The sequence below is a fragment of the Leptonychotes weddellii genome, chromosome 3 (assembly GCF_054177405.1).
Source record: "Leptonychotes weddellii isolate Sample4059 chromosome 3, ASM5417740v2, whole genome shotgun sequence".
Taxonomy (NCBI): Eukaryota; Metazoa; Chordata; class Mammalia; order Carnivora; family Phocidae; genus Leptonychotes; species Leptonychotes weddellii.
Genome location: NC_138371.1, coordinates 96,939,068 through 96,958,480, shown reverse-complemented (window position 1 = coordinate 96,958,480; position 19,413 = coordinate 96,939,068). Strand labels below are relative to the sequence as shown.

General features: G+C 40.7%; 1 protein-coding gene across 2 annotated transcripts in view; it reads right to left on the bottom strand.

Annotated features, from left to right (window-relative positions):
* CNTNAP5 (contactin associated protein family member 5) overlaps nt 1-19,413 on the bottom strand; it is a 741,254-nt gene that overhangs the window by 410,448 nt on the left and 311,393 nt on the right. For both annotated transcript variants that reach the window (XM_081814618.1, XM_081814619.1), the window contains exon 4: nt 7,714-7,861. In XM_081814618.1, coding sequence (XP_081670744.1) covers nt 7,714-7,861 — 148 coding nt within the window. The remainder of the gene's footprint in view (nt 1-7,713; nt 7,862-19,413) is intronic.

Sequence of the window (19,413 nt, the reverse complement as noted above, 5' to 3'; positions counted from 1 at the left end):
ACAGTGGTGACACAGGAGGAAAAATGGTAATGGAGGAGGTATTCAAGGATTCTTATGAGAATATAATGTAGCAAGCTTGGTTGCCAAACATCCATACATGGAAAATGTGTCAGAGCCATAATGAACTCGGTGCACAGCAAGAAGAGAGTATAACGTGTTCAGAATAACTATCTAGAAGGATGTTAAAAATTATTTTCTTGGTTCTCCATGGAATTATTTAGCAGTAGCAACTGTAACAGGTGAAGACCTTGTACTTTAGTCTTTGTAGAATGCCATGGGAGAACACATTTGATCCTATTCTTGAGCACAGAAAGAACCTGAACGCTGCTGAGAACTGAGATCCCAGTGGTAGTAGAGACAAGAGCAGAACATATCTGAATGTGAAAGAGGCCCTTTGTCTAATAGAGGATAAGGTTAATGTTTCCCCAAAAGGCAACATGTAGTAGCAATACAGGGATTTCCTCTATAGATACACAGCTACATTCATACTAGTACTAACTGTCAGTTACACAGACTATTGACTATATACTCTGCTCTATGCTTGATACAGAATAACTCTGAAGTGACGGCATAGTCTTTAAAGTAATTACAACTGTGATTTGCAGATGAGAAAACAAAAGCTCAAAGAAGTCAACAGGATTTGCTGGGAGGTACATGTTTTCAAGAACAGACCATTTGTTCCATTGTTTATATCTGAGCATACAAAAGAATCAGTTGCTTTGAACTTCCTTGTGACCATGGCGAAAAGATGGCATTGGTGACATGAAAGCAATGGGAACTTCCATAAAAAGAGACAGTCACCCTGGAATGTATAAAAGGGAGTGAAGGCAGGGCACACCTGTGTGGCACAGTTGGTTAAAACATCTGACTCTTGGTTTTGGCTCACATAGTGATCTTAGGGTCCTGGGATAGAGCCCTGTGTCTGTGCTCAGGTGGGAGTCTGCCTGTCTCTCTCCCTCTGCCCCTCCCCCCACTTGTGCGCTCTCTCTCTCTCTCAAATAAATAAAATCTTTAAAAATAAATAAATAAAAGGGAATGAAGGTGATGAAGAAGAAAAGATTTTTAAAACATTAATACTTAAGGAAAATGGAGATATGCTTTTACTTTTCGAGATTTTAAGGCAGCATAATACCAGAATAGCCTAAGGAGGCTCTAAACACATTCAATTTGGGAACTGCAACTACTGATAATCTCACTTATTCAAGGAGAAAATGAGTATATTAAAGAAACCCATGTATAAGGAAGACTCCAATAAGCTCATAATTTTTATTACTTATATATATACATATACACACACACGCAAGAGAAAGGAGGCCTTCATTAGAAAGAGTATTATAGAAAAAAGTATTATAATTTGAAAAGAATACAATAAAATACAATAAAATAAAACATGCAATAAAAACTTTCAAAAATGAGTGAGGATGGCTAGCCTCTAGATCTAAAAATTAAATACACATTAAATATTCATGGAGAGGGCGCCTGGGTGGCTCAGTTGGTTAAGCGACTGCCTTCGGCTCAGATCATGATCCTGGAGTCCCGGGATGGAGTCCCGCATCGGGCTCCCTGCTCAGCAGGGAGTCTGCTTCTCCCTCTGACCCTCCCCCCTCTCATGTGCTCTCTCTCTCAAATAAATAAATAAACTCTTTAAAAGAAAATAAAATAAAAAGCACACGTGTAGTAAAGAATACTACATAGCTGGGGCGCCTGGGTGGCTCAGTTGGTTAAGCGACTGCCTTCCGCTCAGGTCATGATCCTGGAGTCCCTGGATCGAGTCCCACATCGGGCTCCCTGCTCGGCAGGGAGTCTGCTTCTCCCTCTGACCCTCCCCCCTCTCATGTGCTTGCTCTCTCTCATTCTCTCTCTCTCAAATAAATAAATAAAATCTTTAAAAAAATATATTCATGGAGCATACAGCAGTTTTCAGACACTTATCTAGGTCCTGGGTAGCAGAAAGGTAGGACATGATCCCATCTTATAGAACAGACCAGTGATTAGGTGGGGAAGCACCAGGTAACTTGAATTTAACAAGATAAAACCTAGAACTGAAACATAAAACCTAAAAGGGGATCACATGACAAGGTCCAGGAGGCAAAAAGATTTCAAAAGTAGGTGATATTTGATCTGGCTGTTGAAGGGCAATCAGAAGTCAGCCTGGTGAAGGAGAAGGAGGATTAAAAAAAAAAAAAAGAGGCAGCTGCAAATATGAAAACACGGAATCTGGAGAAAAGCTCATGTCTTTGTAGGGAACTGTACATGTACACCCGGTGGAAGTTGAATATAGGGGATGCAGCAAATGAGAGGTGCAGAGAACTGTGGGCTCCTCCAAATACTATGAGGAGCCCTTGAAAGGTGAGTCAGTGCTCCTCTCGGGAAGGTCTTAGAAGCAGGGAGATCACCAGAACAGCTGCTGAGGTGCTGGTTGAGGAAAGGGGAGGGACAAGCACGGCTAAGGGTAGGCAGGCCAAGGCACATAGGTACCAGGACCCACAGGATCACGTGACTGAGGTTTGCAAAAGAAATCTGCAGGCATGGGATTTTCAAGCCAGGTTTGAAGAAAGAAAGAAGAGGGCCAAAGAAAGCAAATGAAACAGAACAAAACTTCCCATTGGGGTCGACTCTGCAATGTTGATGGATGACTGAAAGACAGTGAGGGAAGGCCTGCTTTGACTTCTCCAGCAGGGAGAATGCTTTTCAACGTGGAAAGGGTGGACTATATTAAGAAGGAAGTGAAGCCCAAGAGAGCTCAGAAAAGAGGAAGTTCTATCTCTTACTATCACTGCCTTCCTTCCCACAGGCCAGATGAATTTTTTAAGCTACTGCAAGAAAATGCTGGGGCAGAGAGAGGCAAGTGTCTTCATTTCCCACTTTCCTGTCATTGCCTCTTATACACTAAAACAACAAAACCCGGAGGCCTTGCCCCTGCCTCCCTATGTACCGGCCCCTCCTACTGCCTGGGGATCCTCTCTGTGCTGGGGAAGTCACTACTCAACTTTTGAGAGCCCGCTGAGGTAGACGATATCTCCTGAATCTTTCTGATACCAACAGTGACACTTGCTTACTTTGTCCTCTCTCTCCATTTGGCTCCCTTCTAAGATTCCTACCAGGCACATTCAATCCTTTTTGGCATTTTTTATTTACATGCTCGTTACCCCATCTTGGACTCTCAGCGATGTCAATCATTCAACAAATGCTTACTGAAAGTGTACTGCATACCCAACATACCTGACAGGCACAGTGACTGCCTTTTCGAAGTCTAGACTCTAGTCTAGTCGGAGAAGGCATAGGTCAAAGAAAAAATTATATAATTAATTAATTATATGCAATCACACAAAAAAATGCTTCAAAGAAAAAAGAAATACAGGACTTATAAAAGTCCAGGAAAAGACCTTGTTTATTTCTTATATCCCTTAGGGCTCTGCATGATACTTGGTGTATCTTTTTTTCTTTTTTAGGCTTTTATTTATTTATTTGAGAGAGAGAGAGAGTGAGAGATAGCACAAGCAGGGGGAGAGGCAGAGGGAGAGAGGAAGGGAGAAGCAGACTCTCTGCTGAGCAGGGAGCCCAACGTGGGGCTCGATCTCAGGACCCCAGGATCATGACCTGAGCTGAAGTCAGACGCTTAACCTACTGAGCCACCCAGGTAACCCATGCTTGGTATATCTTAAGTGCTAAATAAAGTTGTGAACTGAATGAATAAATGAGGGAATGAATGAATGAATGAATGAATGAATGAATATGCAGGTATTTCCAAATGTTAAAACTTGAAGTCTTAAGAAATTACAGAACTGTAAGTTCTACCAATCTTGAGCAACATACTCAAATGGAATTTTGAGAAAAGGATTTATAAGCCCATAGGAAAAAAAAAACAGTTCCCCAGAAACTACAGTGGGTGTATTAACAAGTAATTTCAGAAGAATTACATGGTTGCCCATGCTGAGATTGGACTGATATATGTATCCATTCATTCCACAAATATTTATTAACTACTTATTTGTGCCTAAGGGGTACTGAGACTTAACAGACAAGGTGCCTGTTCTCATGGAACTTATATTCTGGTTCAGGGATTTGGGGAGGCAAACAACAAACAAATAAGCCAAAACAAAAGAACATGATTCTGGTTTGTGATAGGCACCAGGAAGAAAATAAAATCACATCATATAGCCAGGGGATGATGGTTGATGCACAGGAAGTAGGGCAGGAGACTTTAGAGAGGTGACCAGGGAGGACTTCTCTGAGGAGGTGGCATCAGAATAGAAAATTGCATTGGCTGAAGGAACTAACTATGTAAATTCTTGGAAAGAGCTATTCTGTGCTTAGGGAAGAGAAAGTGCAAAGGCCCTAAGGTAGAAAAAGCCCGGCATGTTCCAGGAATAGCAAGAAAGCCTCTAAGGACAGAAAGAAGTAAAAGGAATTTTAAGAGATTGGCATGGAGCATCCAAGAAGAAACTTTACTTGCCAGAAAGGAGTCTCAATTTTATTTTAAGTGAAGCAGGCAGGGGAATGATGCAATTTTATCTCTTTTTTATAAAGATCACTTTGGCTGCTGCCTGTTAAATAGGTCTGGGGACACTGTGGCAGGGAGCAGGAAGTCCAGCTGGAAGTCTATTTAAATACGCAAGGTGAGTACCAGAGGCTTCAGCTCTGGAAGCAGGAGAAGTACATGGATTTGGGATGTGTTTTGGAGGACAGAGCTGACTGAGCTACTATGAACTGTAAAGAAGTTGAGACCGAGCCCTGAGATTTAGCATAGGTCACAGTGAACTAGAAGGGAAACCAGGTTTTTAAAAAGTGGAAGTGGCTAATTGAACCAAATACTACTGAGAGGTTGAGTGAAGGAGAAATATTAGAAGTGACAATTGGAGTTGGCGATGTGGAGGTCACTGGTGGTCTTGACTAAAATAGTTTCTGTGGGGCATTCTACATTAGTCAGGGTTCCCCAGAGAAATAGGACTAGGTGATTGATGATGATGATGATGATAGATAGATACATAGATAGATAGATGATAGATAGATAATAGATATGCAGATAGATGATAGATGATAGATATAGATAGATAGATAGATAGATAGATAGATGATAGATAGATAATAGATGATAGATGACGATAGATGAGAGAGGGAGAGAGAGAGAGATGATAGATAGAGGTACAGATACAGATACAGATATAGATATATTACAAGGAATGGCTTACACAATTGTGGGGGCTGGCTAGACAAGTTTAAAATTCACCTGTTATGTCAGGTCAGGAGGGGCAGGCCAGAAACTCTGGCAGGAGCTGAAGCTGCACAGCACAAGTAGAAATTCTTCTTCTTCGGGGAAACCTCAGTTCTGATCTTAAAACCTTTCAACTGACTGAATCCAGCTCACCCAGACATCAAGGCTAATCTCCTTTACCTAAAGTCCAGTGATTGTAGATGTTCACCACATCACAGAAACACCTAAATTCGTGTTTGCTTGAGTAGCAAGACTGCAGCCTAGCCAAGCTGACACTTTAAACTGAACACCACATGTGTACAGACTGAATAGAATCAATCGCAGTGTGCCAGGAGGTGAGCAGGTAGAGTCAGTAACCACGGACAAGATTTGGAGAGAAGCTATTCTGGGAAAAGAAAGGTGGAGAGGGAGAAGTAGCTGCTAAGTAGGGCCATAGGGCTTTTGTTGTTGCTGCTTTGTATGATAGCTTGTCCAGCAAAGTTTTATATTTTTAGGAATGATCCAGTCGAAATGGGGGATAAGATGATGTTGAAAGAGAGTTGGGATCCAGAGGACAGGCTGAGATGTGTTTTTAGATAGAAATGAGGGATGCGTCCCCCCCCCCTTTCCCCCAGGAAAAAGCATCAAAGCACCGGGATTAGTGACTGAAAAGGACCAGGTCCTGGCTTGAGGATGGTCATAGACCTCTGGGTCCAGCAGCTCCCCCAGGTGGCTAATATCCCATCACTCATACTAGGTACCAAAAGGTAACTTCTCCCCTGAGGGGATGCATTCATTAGGCAAGGAGTCTACCTGGAGAGGAATCTATGTAGTACTGGGCTATTCCAAATCAGGGTCTGTTAGGTTGGTCAAGAATTGGGCTTTACCAGATCTGTGGACTTCCTAATATTGTAGAAAAGTCTACTTATAAAAAATGTTACTGTGGGCACTTTTCCTTAAGAGAGGGTCCTTTACTGCCATCAGATTCTCAAAGGGATCCAGCAACAGAAAAAGCTGAAGATGCTGCTCAAAGGTCTCTTTCACCCTACAGTGTGCTATTTAACTTGATGCTCTGAGTCTTTCTGTGCACGCACACAGAACAATGTGCGTGAAGAGCAAGGACAACAGGCTGGACTGGCAGAAAACAATGAGGACAAGTTAAATAGTAATAAGATTGTTACACCTAAATAGATTGGTGAAGTTATAATATAAATAATCTTTTTAACTTCAGCATGAAAGCTTCACGTTGTACTTAAAAATAAACCTCAGAGTAGTGACAACTGTTATCAAGAGAAAAGGTAACAAGAGACTCTGGGTGTGCCAGATATCCCCGGATAGGAAGCATATACCCTCATAGACATTCTATGCTTTGTGGAAGGCAGTGTCTCCCTAGCCTAATGGTTTGTTGATGTATCTGTTGTATTAACACATTCTTTCTGGAAGTGCTTGTTCAGGATAAAGACAATCATTTCACAAGTAAATCCCCTCCATGCAGAAATGTATTTTTACTAGACACTCTGTGTCCATAGCTTCCATAGGGAGCTTGTTAAATACTCAGCTTTCTGGGTCCCTATGCCCAGAATCCTAATCCAGGATGTATAGGACATGACTAGGCAAATGCATTTTTAAGGACAACTCCAGATGATTCTGATACAGGCATTCAGTTGACAACATTACAGAAAATAGTACCAGCATGTAACCAAATAGACACTTCAACAGGACTTGTTGAACTAATTTTAGTGGTAGCAATCACATGTGTTCATTTACTGGAAGTCACTGGGTTTTGGCATATAAGCAGGAGGTGTCACTGCTAAAGTAGAAAAATAATTTATGATGATGCAATTTTAGATTTAAATATAAAATGTATAGGGGAGAATTATAGGAAAGATTACATTTCTTGCATAATTGTTACTTTATTCTAGAGTGATTGCCAGCTCTACCCATGTTTACAACCTTTCTTATTTGCAAGATTAAGCACCACTTCTACATTCAGTACCAACAACTCACAGACAAATGGATGGCCAGCATAATTCCAGGAAAGAAGCATTCCCTGGGTAACACTGGGTTGAAACGTTCCCTTTCCTCCTCTTCTAGAACATGTGAAGAGGGAGAACCTTTTTTCCTCATGGTTTTGAAGGAGGGGCGAATTTATAATACCTCACCCCAATTCTGGGAAAGAATGGAGCTCAGATTACTCTTCTACTTCAAGGACCAATGATGCATAAACTCCAAGAGCTCTTAAAACTTTGAACTTTGTGTTGTTAAGCTCTTATCATGTTATCACCACAGAGTTCCTTCATTCCTACGCAGAAGGGTTTTTTACATTTTCAAATGTGCAGAAGTTATTAGAGACTTGAAAGAACGTTAAAACAATTGAGATTGCCATCTCAATGGCAATTGAGACTGCCATCTCAATGGCAATTGAGACAAACTGGTTCTACTCAATTGTAGATAAACTAGTACCATGTGGGGAAGGCTGCTCACAACACACCAGCATGATGGTACATTTATACACTTACTATAGGAGCATCCATAGACCTCCACCCTCATGCCAATCTTTCCACTTGGATTCCATTCTAGGGGCACAAAGCGAACGAAGCGGGCTCTCACTGAGTGCAGTAACTTGTGGTGCATCACGCTGTCAGCATTCATGTTTCCTGCAAAGGTCTGCAGAGAGAAAAGGAGGCTCAGTGAGGTCTATGATACTATTGCATCTCATTCCCATGCCCAAGCTCAAAGCATCATTGCAAATCCGCATATGTTACTCCAAGAAAATCCTCAAGTTCTCACATATGTCAAATAGAATCTGACTCTCATGAAAATTCTGAATTTAGCAGAGGGAGTTTCTCAAAGAATAATGTATACCTCTATTAGATGCATTGAAGCTACCACCCACCCAAAACCAGCTCAAATGCTGAAGATAACTGAAAAACAATAAGGGTGACAGCCAACTTCTCATAAGAAATGGTGGAGACCAACCAATGCTGAAAGTAGGACACCATCAACCTGGCTTTCTATACCCAGCAAAAATAGCTTTCAGTTCTGAAGAAAAAAATAAGCATAGTTTCATTAAACAAAAGCTGACATAATTTATTGCCTACAGACCCCCACTGCTAAGATTGCTAAATAAGTTCTACAATCTAAAGAAACTGATTCAAGATAGAATTGTCAAGTTACAGGAAAGAAGGAATGAAGAGTACTCAAAGGGATAAATATGTGGGTAAAAATAAAAGACTAGCTTTCTTTCTTTTCCTAAACTTCTTAAGTTAATGCACAGTTTAAGGGAAACATAAAAATGTATTGTGAGATTTATAACATATATAGAAGTAAACATATGTCAATAAAACTATGAAAGATAGGATATAGGATAAATAGAATTACACCAGTATAAGGCCCCACAATTTATGTAAAGTGATATAATAGCAATTTGATGTAAACCATGATAAGTTAAAGATGCATAAAAATAAACCAAAAAGGTATAGCCACAAAGCCAATAAAAGAGAAAGGATGGAATATTAAATGATAACAATAACAATAATAATAATAATAATAATAATAATAAAACAAGAACAACAAACCAGCAACAAAAATCCCAGTTTAACACAAAATAAGACAGGAAAAGAGAAACAAAGGAATAAATCACAAAGAAGAAAAAGAAAAAAAGGAATTTCTAATAGACTTAATTTTAAGAAACATAATTACATTAAAAGAAAAATGAGTTACAACTCTAAAGAAAAGTTAGAAATTGTTAGCCTGGACAAAACAGTAAGGCTCATCTGTGTACTTTGTATATGATACTTTTTTTTTTTAATAGTAAAGATACTGACAGGTTAAAAATAAAGGATGGGAAAAGATATTACATGCAAACAGTAGGTATACAAAACCTGGAATTTTTGTATTAATATCAAAGAGGCTATATTGCAAGATAACAACTTCTCAAAATTACAAAGGGTCAATTCATCATGAAGAAAAAACAAAAACAAAAACAAAAAACAAAACTGAATGTGTTTGCTTCTAAACAGAGATTTGAAATACAAGAATCAAACCCTGACAGAAACAAAAAGGGAAGAAACACAGCAGTGACAGTTACAGTTGACTTTTAATATCTTCCCTCATAACTGATGGAGCAAGTGGGAGGAAAAGCCAGTGAGGATATAGAATATTCAAACAGTGAAACCAACCTAATTACTCTTCATAGAAGATTGAACCACTGCAGATTAGATACATTGTTTTCAAGCACACATGGAACATTCACTAAGAAAGACCCTATTCTATACCATAAAGAACTATACTTTGTTTTCTGACCACAATTAAGTTCAGGATTAATAATAATAAATTATTTAGGAAACCCTCAAGTGTTTGGAAGTTAGTCAACACACTTCTAAATTACCTATAGGTCAAAGAAGAAATCAAAATGGAATCTAGAAAATAGTTTGAATTGAATAATGATAAAAACACTTTTATCAGCATTTCTGGAACACAGCCAAAGGAGACCTTAGAAGAAAGTATGTGGCTCTAAATGCTTTTTTACATAAAAAGAAAGAAGTCAAGTTAAAAAAAAATCTACATTTCCATCCCAAGATGTGAGAAAACTAGTAAATCCAACTCAGAATATTAGTAGATTGGATTACTACTCAGTAGTAAAAAATAACCAATAGCACCTACAACAAACCATGTGTTGAGCAAACGAAGCCAGCTCTGAAGAGGGCATACTGCATGATTCTATGTTCATGAAGTTCTAGAAGGGGCAGAACTAAGCTCTGATGATAGAAACTGGATCAGTAATTTTTTTTTTTTTTTGATGATGGGAGACAGAAAAAGACTACCAAGCCCATCCATCAACTCACTTGAACAGAATATCCTTGTGAGATAGAAAATCTGTATTATCTTCATTTTAAAAATAAGAGAACTTAATTTTGGAGAGTTTAAATTGGATCATAAATCCTAAATCACGAAATTACCAAGTTGAGACCGGATTACAGAGACTCTGATGAAAGTCCAGTGACTCTGATTTAATTCCCATTATCACCGCATATGTCGGGTTTCTGAAACCAAGTATTGCCCCTGGCACAATAATAGCTCCCAGTTTTGTGGGGCTGCTCCACACCAGACACGTCCTAGGCCGGCCTCTGCATATTTTAGCTCACTGCACATATCATCAGGAAGGTTGAGCCAGCTTCCTCACTAAGGAGGCACCCCCACCCCCGCACATGTACATTCAAACTTTCTGAACTTGCAGTACATCTTATAATTGTGTAGCCAGCCCATATAGGGCTCCCCACCTCACCAGCAAACCCTGGGAATCAGAGAGTTTAATTTTGAACGTCATTATATATAGTATTTCTCAGAATAGTTTGTTTTGTTCTCATCCCACATCAAGCAGTAACATACTGAATTTGAGCACAGACCTTTTACTGTTGTCATACTGTTGGATAAATGGCATCATCATCATCATTATTATTATTGTTATTTTTATTATTATAAAATATCATGCATATGGTTCTTGACAAAACTGTTCATTGATTTTGTTCCTACATAAGAACACAGCGCACTAGGTAATCTTTCTTCCCCCATGTCTCCCCCTATAGTTAAAGAAATGTAAGGATCACAGAAGTTCAGTTCCTGTGTGCTTATAAGAGAAAGCAACCACATAGAAGGGGGCTCACCAGGGAGAGCATGGAGGAGAATGCACAAGAAAATGAGAGTGCTTGAGTCAGCATTCAGCAACTTCCACTTAGGCATTCATTCCCTGACAGTAAACAGCATTTTGGCTTCTGAATGGAAGAATCGTTGGTCATACTGAAGGTGCTGATGTTCTTCGTACTCTTTACTAGGCAGCTAAATAGAGTAGGCACAAACTAGGAGTCTAAGATGGGACAGTAACTGACACTTATCAGTGGAAAGTAGAAGGATCTGGGTTAGCTGCCACCAGAGCAACTCACTTGGCTTCAACAAATACATCACATCACAGCCAACCCCACTGATGACTTGGAATGGCAGCAAGATCGTAATCAACCAGGTATCATAGGGAAGATGTCATTAATTTGCCTAACTGCAGTCTGAGCAATAACTAACAAGAGCAACAACCAAATTCTGCCTCTGTAACCTTGACAGGGAATATCAGGAATCCTCAGGGAGACCTATTTCAAGTCTGGTGCTCTGCCAAACACCATGCTGTCTAGGGGTCTCTTTTAAAAGAAGCAGTAGAGTGGGAGAGAAAGGAGATGAACTTGGAGGGCTAATCCTAACCATCCTTGTGATTCGCTCTGTTGTCCCCATACTAGGACTGTAATTCCTTTGGGGATATAGACTGTATCTTTATTTTAAACTGGAATGCATAGTGCATGGAACACAGTATTTCTTTAAAGATTTATTTTATTTATTTGACAGAGAGAGAGAGACAGCTAGAGAGGGAACACAAGCAGGGGGAGTGGGAGAGGGAGAAGCAGGCTCCTGGCTGAGCAGAGAGCCCAATGCGGGGCTCAATCCCAGGACCCTGGGATCATGACCTGAGCCGAAGGCAGACGCTTAACGACTGAGCCACCCAGGCACCTCGGAACACAGTATTTCTTAAAGGTATGGTTGAAATGGCATTCAGTAACCTAAACCAAATTTGTGCATTGTAGTAATCTCAGAATCAGTGAATTACAAACAGCACCTTGACATAGCTCCCACGGTTATTAGTAAGTTGCTGAATTCACTGAGTGAATGAATGAGCAAAGGAGCGCAACTTTTTTGACTCTTGGTTTTCTCATCAGGAGAAGAGTAAAAATAAAATCTCCAAGGCAGTTGTGAATATTACATTAAATGCTATATGCATATGACAGTACACATAGTAAACTCTCACAGATACAATACATTCACACAGAGAGAAAGAAATTTCAATCACTAATTCTTGCATAAAAATATCTTTGTGTGAGAGTATATTCTAAAGCAGTGACTTTATTAATACTCTCAAGCCCCATGCAAGGCATTTGTCAATCATACTTAAATTTTCTGAATGACATTCAAAGGGTTTTCCCAGGAGGAAAAAAAAAAAAAAAACAGTACAAACTAAAGCTAAGGAAGGACTAGCAGCTCAGAGCTAATTAGAAATACATTTTTTTAATTTAATAAGATATATTTAATAAGGCAGAGGGTAATTAAAATGCAAACTGCAGAGTTAAAACTAAAATTGATAGGGGCGCCTGGATGGCTCAGTCGTTAAGCGTCTGCCTTCGGCTCAGGTCATGATCCCGGGGTCCTGGGATCGAGCCCCGCATCGGGCTCCCTGCTCCGTGGGAAGCCTGTTTCTCCCTCTCCCACTCCCCCTGCTTGTGTTCCCTCTCTGGCTGTCTCTATCAAATAAATAAATAAAATCTTTAAAAAAAAAACAAAAAAAACCTAAAATTGATAAACCCGCTCAGGCTTGTGTTCTAACTGCTATGCAGGGATATGTGTGGAAATGGATTTCAGGCAGGCACTTAGAGAAAAGGAAATGAGAGAGATATGTATAGGCACTGGACACTATTGGCTGACAGGCATTCTTTTTTTTAGCACTTATTTTTTATCATTTTTTTATTTGAGTATAATTGACACACAGTGTCACATTAGTTTCAGGTGTACAATGTAGTGATCTGACAAGTTCATATGTTATGCCATGATCGCCGCAAGTGTAGCTACCATCTGTCACCATAAGGCACTATTACAACAGCATTGACTCTATTCCCTAAGTGATACATTTTAGGGGTGTAAAAAGGAAAATTAAACTGCTGAATTCTTTTTTATTCTACTCTGGCTTGTAGTACGGTGTCCATGACATCATTATATCATTATAAGTGCAGATGTCCTATATCTATTTGAACTTCATAGGAGCAGTTATTGAATTGGGCTAGAAGACTACCCTGAACTTGACAGCAGTATAAAAAGGGCCCCGCCTCTGTCGCTTGATCCCAATAGTTGGCAAAGAGGAAAACTAATCCATGCCATTATCCACTCCGTCTCCTTTGCCAGTGTGGCCTCCAGAGTAGAAGAACAACTCAAGGATTCAGGGCAACAGTAGAGAAAAACTGTCACTCCGACTTGACCTTGACCACAAGCAGAGTGGGGCTCTCAGGTGGAGCCCTGATAGTTACAATCACACCCTCATGTCCTGTTCCCTTCTTTTAGGAATGATGTGTTCTCTCGTGCTCGCTTTGGCAGCACATATACTAAAAATAGGAATGATGTGTTCTTGCTCTTTCCAGGTTGTGTGACTGTATCACTGAAGAGATATTTGTTTCCGCCTTGGCTTCTGGCATTAGAAATGCCCTCCAGCATGAGGTGTGAATGCTTCCTCATTCCCGTACGAACCCTGACACAACCTTTGTCACACATGCTCTTGTGCAGTCAATGGTCAATTGTCACTTTGCTCTTACTCTCTCCTTAACTGCTAGTCATCCTCTTGAAACACGGTTACTGCATGGCCAGTTCAGAAAATGGAATCCTATGTGAAGTCCTAATATTGGGCACTTTATTATTAATTTACCAATATCAAAGTTATTCGCATGAAAATCTCATCAGGTATGAAGTCTCCAAATGCAATAACCCATCACATGCCTTCTTGCTTATTCCCAGTAAAGGGAGATAGTGAGACTTGCCAGCAGAAGTTAGTAAGTAACTAACCTGGGGGTTGCCAGGAGAGCCTGGTCTTCTATTATAGGACGTAGAGTGAAGGGACATTGCAGTAAGGGCCAGGCCTAGAGATAGAAAGGGACTAACCGCTGTGTCCAGGGTAAAGTCATGGGTGAAAACCAAGATGGAACGACTGTTGAGCTCTTCAGTCCTTTTATGCTCACTGCAGTGGCTTTAGTAGGGTATCTTGCCAACTCCTTTTCCCTCTCCAGCACAACCTGTTTTCCTATCTTGCTTTATTTTCTTTCCTAAACTCATCTTGCTTTATCTGTTTCTCTCTGTACATGCACTGCAAGCTCTAAGAGAGGAGGGTCTTCTGGAATCACAGGTGAGGCCCGGAAAGATCTGCTGAATGAAGGAAGGATCCATATTTGTTCCTCTAACTTGTTTCATTATGGAACCTGGTATTTTTTTCCATGGAATATCTTAAAGGGATTGTGCTCCATAGAAATGTGCGCATAACATCATCTTGAGAGAATTTCATATTCACCGATTTCGGTTGACAAGCCAAAGATAAGATTTATAAGACATTTTCTCAATGAAAGATAATTAGTCGAAGGGGGGATTGAAACAATACTACATATGGGAGTTCCTTCCACTACCACCGCTGACTTTATTTTATTTTTTATAAAGATTTTACTTATTTATTTGAGAGAGAGAGATATAGAGCACAAGCAGGGGGAGTGTCAGGCAGAGGGAGCAGCAGACTCCCTGCCGAGCAGGGAGCCTGATGCAGGGCTTGATCCCACGACCCTGGGATCATGGCCTGAGCCGAAGGAAGACTCAAGTAACCAACTGAGGCACCCAGGCGCCCCAGCCACAGCTGACTTTAATGCTCTTTCTTTTTCCTCTTGAAACAAATTTAATTTTTTAAATTTTTTTATTATTACAAAAAAATTAGCCAACATATAGTACATCATTAATATACGATGTAGTGTTCAATGATTCATTAGTTGCATATAACACCCAGTGTTGGGGCGCCTGGGTGGCTCAGTCATTAAGCGTCTGCCTTCAGCTCAGGTCATGATCCCAGGGTCCTGGGATCAAGTCCCACATCGGGCTCCCTGCTCTGCAGAAAGCCTGCTTCTCCCTCTCCCACTCCCCCTGCTTGTGTTCCCTCTCTTGCTGTGTCTCTCTGTCAAATAAATAAATAAAATCTTTAAAAAAAAATAACACCCAGTGTTCATCACAACAAATGCCCTCCTAATACCCATCACCCGGTTACCTGATCCTCCCACCACCCTACCCTCTGCAACCCTCGGTTTGTTTCCTGGAGTCCAGAGTCCCTCATGGTTTGTCTCCCTCTCTGATTTCTTCCCATTTAGTTTTACCCTCTTTCCCCTGTGGTCCTCTTCACTATTCCTTGTATTCCACATATGAGTGAAACCATATGATAGCTGTCTTTCTCTACTTGACTTATTTCACTTAGCATGATCCCCTCCAGTTCCATCCATGTCGATGCAAATGGTGGGTATTCATCCTTTCTAATGGCTGAGTAATATGCCATTGTAATATGAACCACATCTTCTCTATCCATTCATCATGTCCACAATAGCCAAACCGTGGAAGGAGCCGAGATGTCCTTTGACTTTAATGCTCTTAATTCCTAGACTAGAGCCCTTCAGAGAGGCAAAGGGACAGCAAAGTTTCAATCTATATAGTTGGAAAAGCCTGTGCTATCCACACTGTCAGAAACTACCTGAGGGACAAGTATCACAAAGAGAGAGTGGGCGACACATGCTGTGCGTATTTCTTCCTTGATGTTATTCTGTGCCTGTGAGGGTCCAATTGTTGGCCTCACAAGCTATTTGCAGACTGTGGGTCTGGTTCCCACTGTCTTTTATATTTAACTAGCCAGAGAACAGGCTAAGCCTGATGCTAGTCCTATGAGGACCAAGTGAGGACCAAAAGGTTCTAGGATGCCCTTACCATTATTTCCTCCACAGTGCTTTATGGGCTCACTTCCAAATAGCAATGTGTATACCAGCTGATAAGCCCCAATTCACCTGTCACGTAGCTGATTTTCTGCTAAGATAATTTAACTTCGCTGAATAGAAACCTTTGAGGACAGCAGATTTCTCTGGAAATAGGAGCATGAAAGCAGACAACATGTGTCTTTTTTTTATTATTATTATTCGTTTTCCTGAGATTTGGATCTCAAACTAGCACTCTGAAGAGAAGTTAGCTCATTGTCAGCTGTTGGCAAAACCATATTATAGGCCAAGTTTATCATGGTCTGCTTCTCTTCTCCTTTCCTCCTTTGTTCCATTTCTGCTCTTAGTTGACTTTCAGCTTTTTTTCTTTTAAATTATGGGTAGCTGAAGCAATGATCCTTCCTAGGGAAAATCAGAACTTCCATTTTTTTTTCCAGTTTTACTGAGAAATAATTGATATGCATCACTATATAAGTTTAAGGTGTACAGAATAGTGGTTTGATTTACCTATATTGTGAAATGACTTCCACAACAGGTTTAGTTAATATCCATCATCTCATAGAAATACAATAAAAAGAAAAAGGAAGAAAAAAAAATTCCTTGTGAGGAAAACTCTTAGGGTTTACTCTCAACAACTTTCCTATATCACATAGCTGTCATCATGCTGTGAGTCACATCCCTAGTACTTATTTATCTGATAGCTGGAATTCCGTTTGTAGCTTTTGACCACCTTCCTCCAGTCCCCCTCCCCAACACCTTCTTTATCCATTCATTTGCCAATGGTCCCTTAGGCTGTTTCCAGGTCTTGGCTAATTGTAAATAATGCTGCTGTTAAAATGGAGGTGCAGATATCTTATTTTACATTAGTGTTTTCATTTCCTTTGGATATATTCCCTGAAATGGAATTGCCGGACTATATAATGGTTCTATTTCTAATTATTTGAGGATCCTCCATACTGTTTTCCATAGTGGCTGTGCTAGTTTATAATCCCACCAACAGGGCACCAGGGCTCCCTTTTCTCCACATCCGCGCCAACAGTTATCTCTTGTCTTTTTAATGACGGCCACTCTAACAGGTGTGAGGTGATATCTCACTGTGGTGGACATTTTTTTTTTTTTAGATTTTATTTATTTATTTGACAGGGAGAGACACAGCGAGAGAGGGAACACAAGCAGAAGGAGTGGGAGAGGGAGAAGTAGGCTTTCCGCTGAGCAGAGAGCCCGACGTGGGGCTTGATTCCAGGACTCTGTGATCATGACCTGAGCCGAAGGCAGACACTTAAGGACTGAGCCACCCAGGCGCCCCTGTGGTGGACATTTTTAAAAGGAACACTTGAAACACAAAGGAATGAAGGAGAAAGGAAGGAAGGAGGAAGGAAGGAAGGAGGGAGGGAGGGAGGAAGGAAGGAAGGAGGGAAGGAAGGAAAAATTATATGCAAAAATATTTCATTTCTGCTGACAGTGTGGCTAATAACTTGAAATCACTGAATATTTGCTGTAAGCCCTGAGGTGTGGCCATGAGTAAATGAGAAAGAAGAAAACATTTGGTGTATGGTTCACTTCTTTCTTTCTCTGCACCACCTTCATCAGCTCTTCCCTGGGTGACTGCAATAGCCACCAGATAATCTTTCTCCCTCTGGTGTTACTCCATTTAATCAATCTTACAAGAGAGTTTATTACCTTTAAAATCAAGGATAAATTTCTAGTATTCCCTATTATAAAGCCCTCCGTTTTGCAAACCATCTCCTGCTGCTTCTCTCCTTACCCATGCCCTTCTTCTACTGTATCATTCTGCTAGAGTTTCCCTCAAACACCTGCAAACTTCTCCTTTAAGGATCTCTGCTATGCTCTTCCCAACCTCTTTGTTTAAGCTGGCAACACTCCCCTTGTGGATCCCTGCTGCCTCTTCTCTCATGGCATCACACCAACAACAGGGCTAAAACCTGTGCGCTATACTGGTCCCCTCCTGTAGACAGCAATCACTTTGAGGACCTCCATCCTGAATCATTTTGTGTCTCTAGCACCTGATACATGGCAGGGGGGAATGCATGACATTTTCATTCTTCATTTCACTTATTATCCCTAATACCTCTTGAGATGTGTTACAGGTTCCTCGACTGCATGATGCAGTATGAAGCTGCGGGGCTTTGGGTGGAGGTACCCTTGAAAACAACCTCCTACCATTATTTCATATATAGCCAAAGGCCATTTATTTTGTCTTTCAGAATCTTGGTTTCTTTATCTATTAAATGGGAGTAATCGAGGTGCCTGGGTGGCTGAGTTGGCTAAGCATCTGCCTTCAGCTCAGGTCATGATCTCAGGATCCTGGGATGGAGCCTAACATCAGGCTCCTTGCTCAGCGGGGAGTCTGCTACTTCCTCTCCCTCTGCAGCTCCCCCTGCTTGTGCTCTCTCATTCTCTCTCTCTGTCAAATAAATAAATAAAATCTCTAAAAAATAAAAATAAATGGGAGTAATAATACTTATGAAAGGAATTATATACTAAAACTTCCTTTTTCCAGGGGCACTGGGTGGCTCAGTCGGTTAAACGTTTGCCTTCAGCTCAGGTCACGATCCCAGGGTCCTGGGATCAAGCCCCTCATCAGGCTCCCTGCCACTGGGGAGTCTGCTTCTCCCTCCGCCTGCCATTCCTCCTGCTTGTGTGCGTGCGCACTCTCTCTCTCTCTGTCAAATAAATAAATAAAATATTTTTTAAAAAAATCTTCCTTTTTCAAAAAAAAAAAAAAGATTACCTAGAACTATAAATTGATAGGCCCTTCTCCAATAGTGTGCACTGGCTTCCACTGCTAACGTTAACTGTCCTCCCAGCTGCCCCTGCAACTAAGTACCATGGAGGTCTTCATGCTCTGCAGAGAATGCAGAGGATTAAACTTGGGAAATGCCTTTGGACCTCATTGTGTCAAGGAACACTCAAGCCCTGTCTGTACTCTGCTTCATCCCCAAAATGAAATAGTCATTTTCAGACTATCCATCTTGATAATTCTACACTTGGTCTGACTTCATTGCTGACCATATCTGAACGAAGTCGAACGGGCAATTTCAGCTCTTTAGTGTGGCATCCAAGGCCCTGTTAGCTGACCCTATTCTATTTTTTATGAGTCTTATTTCTCACAATCCCTGTGTGCCTTGTAAACTCCAAAAACTAGGCTCTTCACTGTCGTTGGCCATGGATATTACAAAGAATTTTCTTTCAGTACCTTCTTGCTATGCCTTTGCAGCAAGTCAGTACAGACTTAAGAGGACAGACTCTGGAGCATGTGCCTAAGTTCAAATCCTTACTGGGTGTGAGGACTTGGACGAGTACTTACCTTTTCTGTACTAATATCTGCCCAAGTTTAAAATGAGGATAAGAATGCATTCCTTGGGATTGTTGAAATGAGCGTGCGTGTGCGCGAGCGCATGCACAGGCATGTCTGTGTGTATATTTGTTAACACACACATCTCATATATCATGCCAGAATGATCCTAAATAATACATATATTCATATAGACAGCTTGGATATTGCTTAGAATAGTTCTTGCATCAAGTATGAAGTTCTGACCTAAAGTATTACCTGTATAAATATTAACTACTATTATGTTAGGTCATAATTATTTTTCAAACCCATGTCAA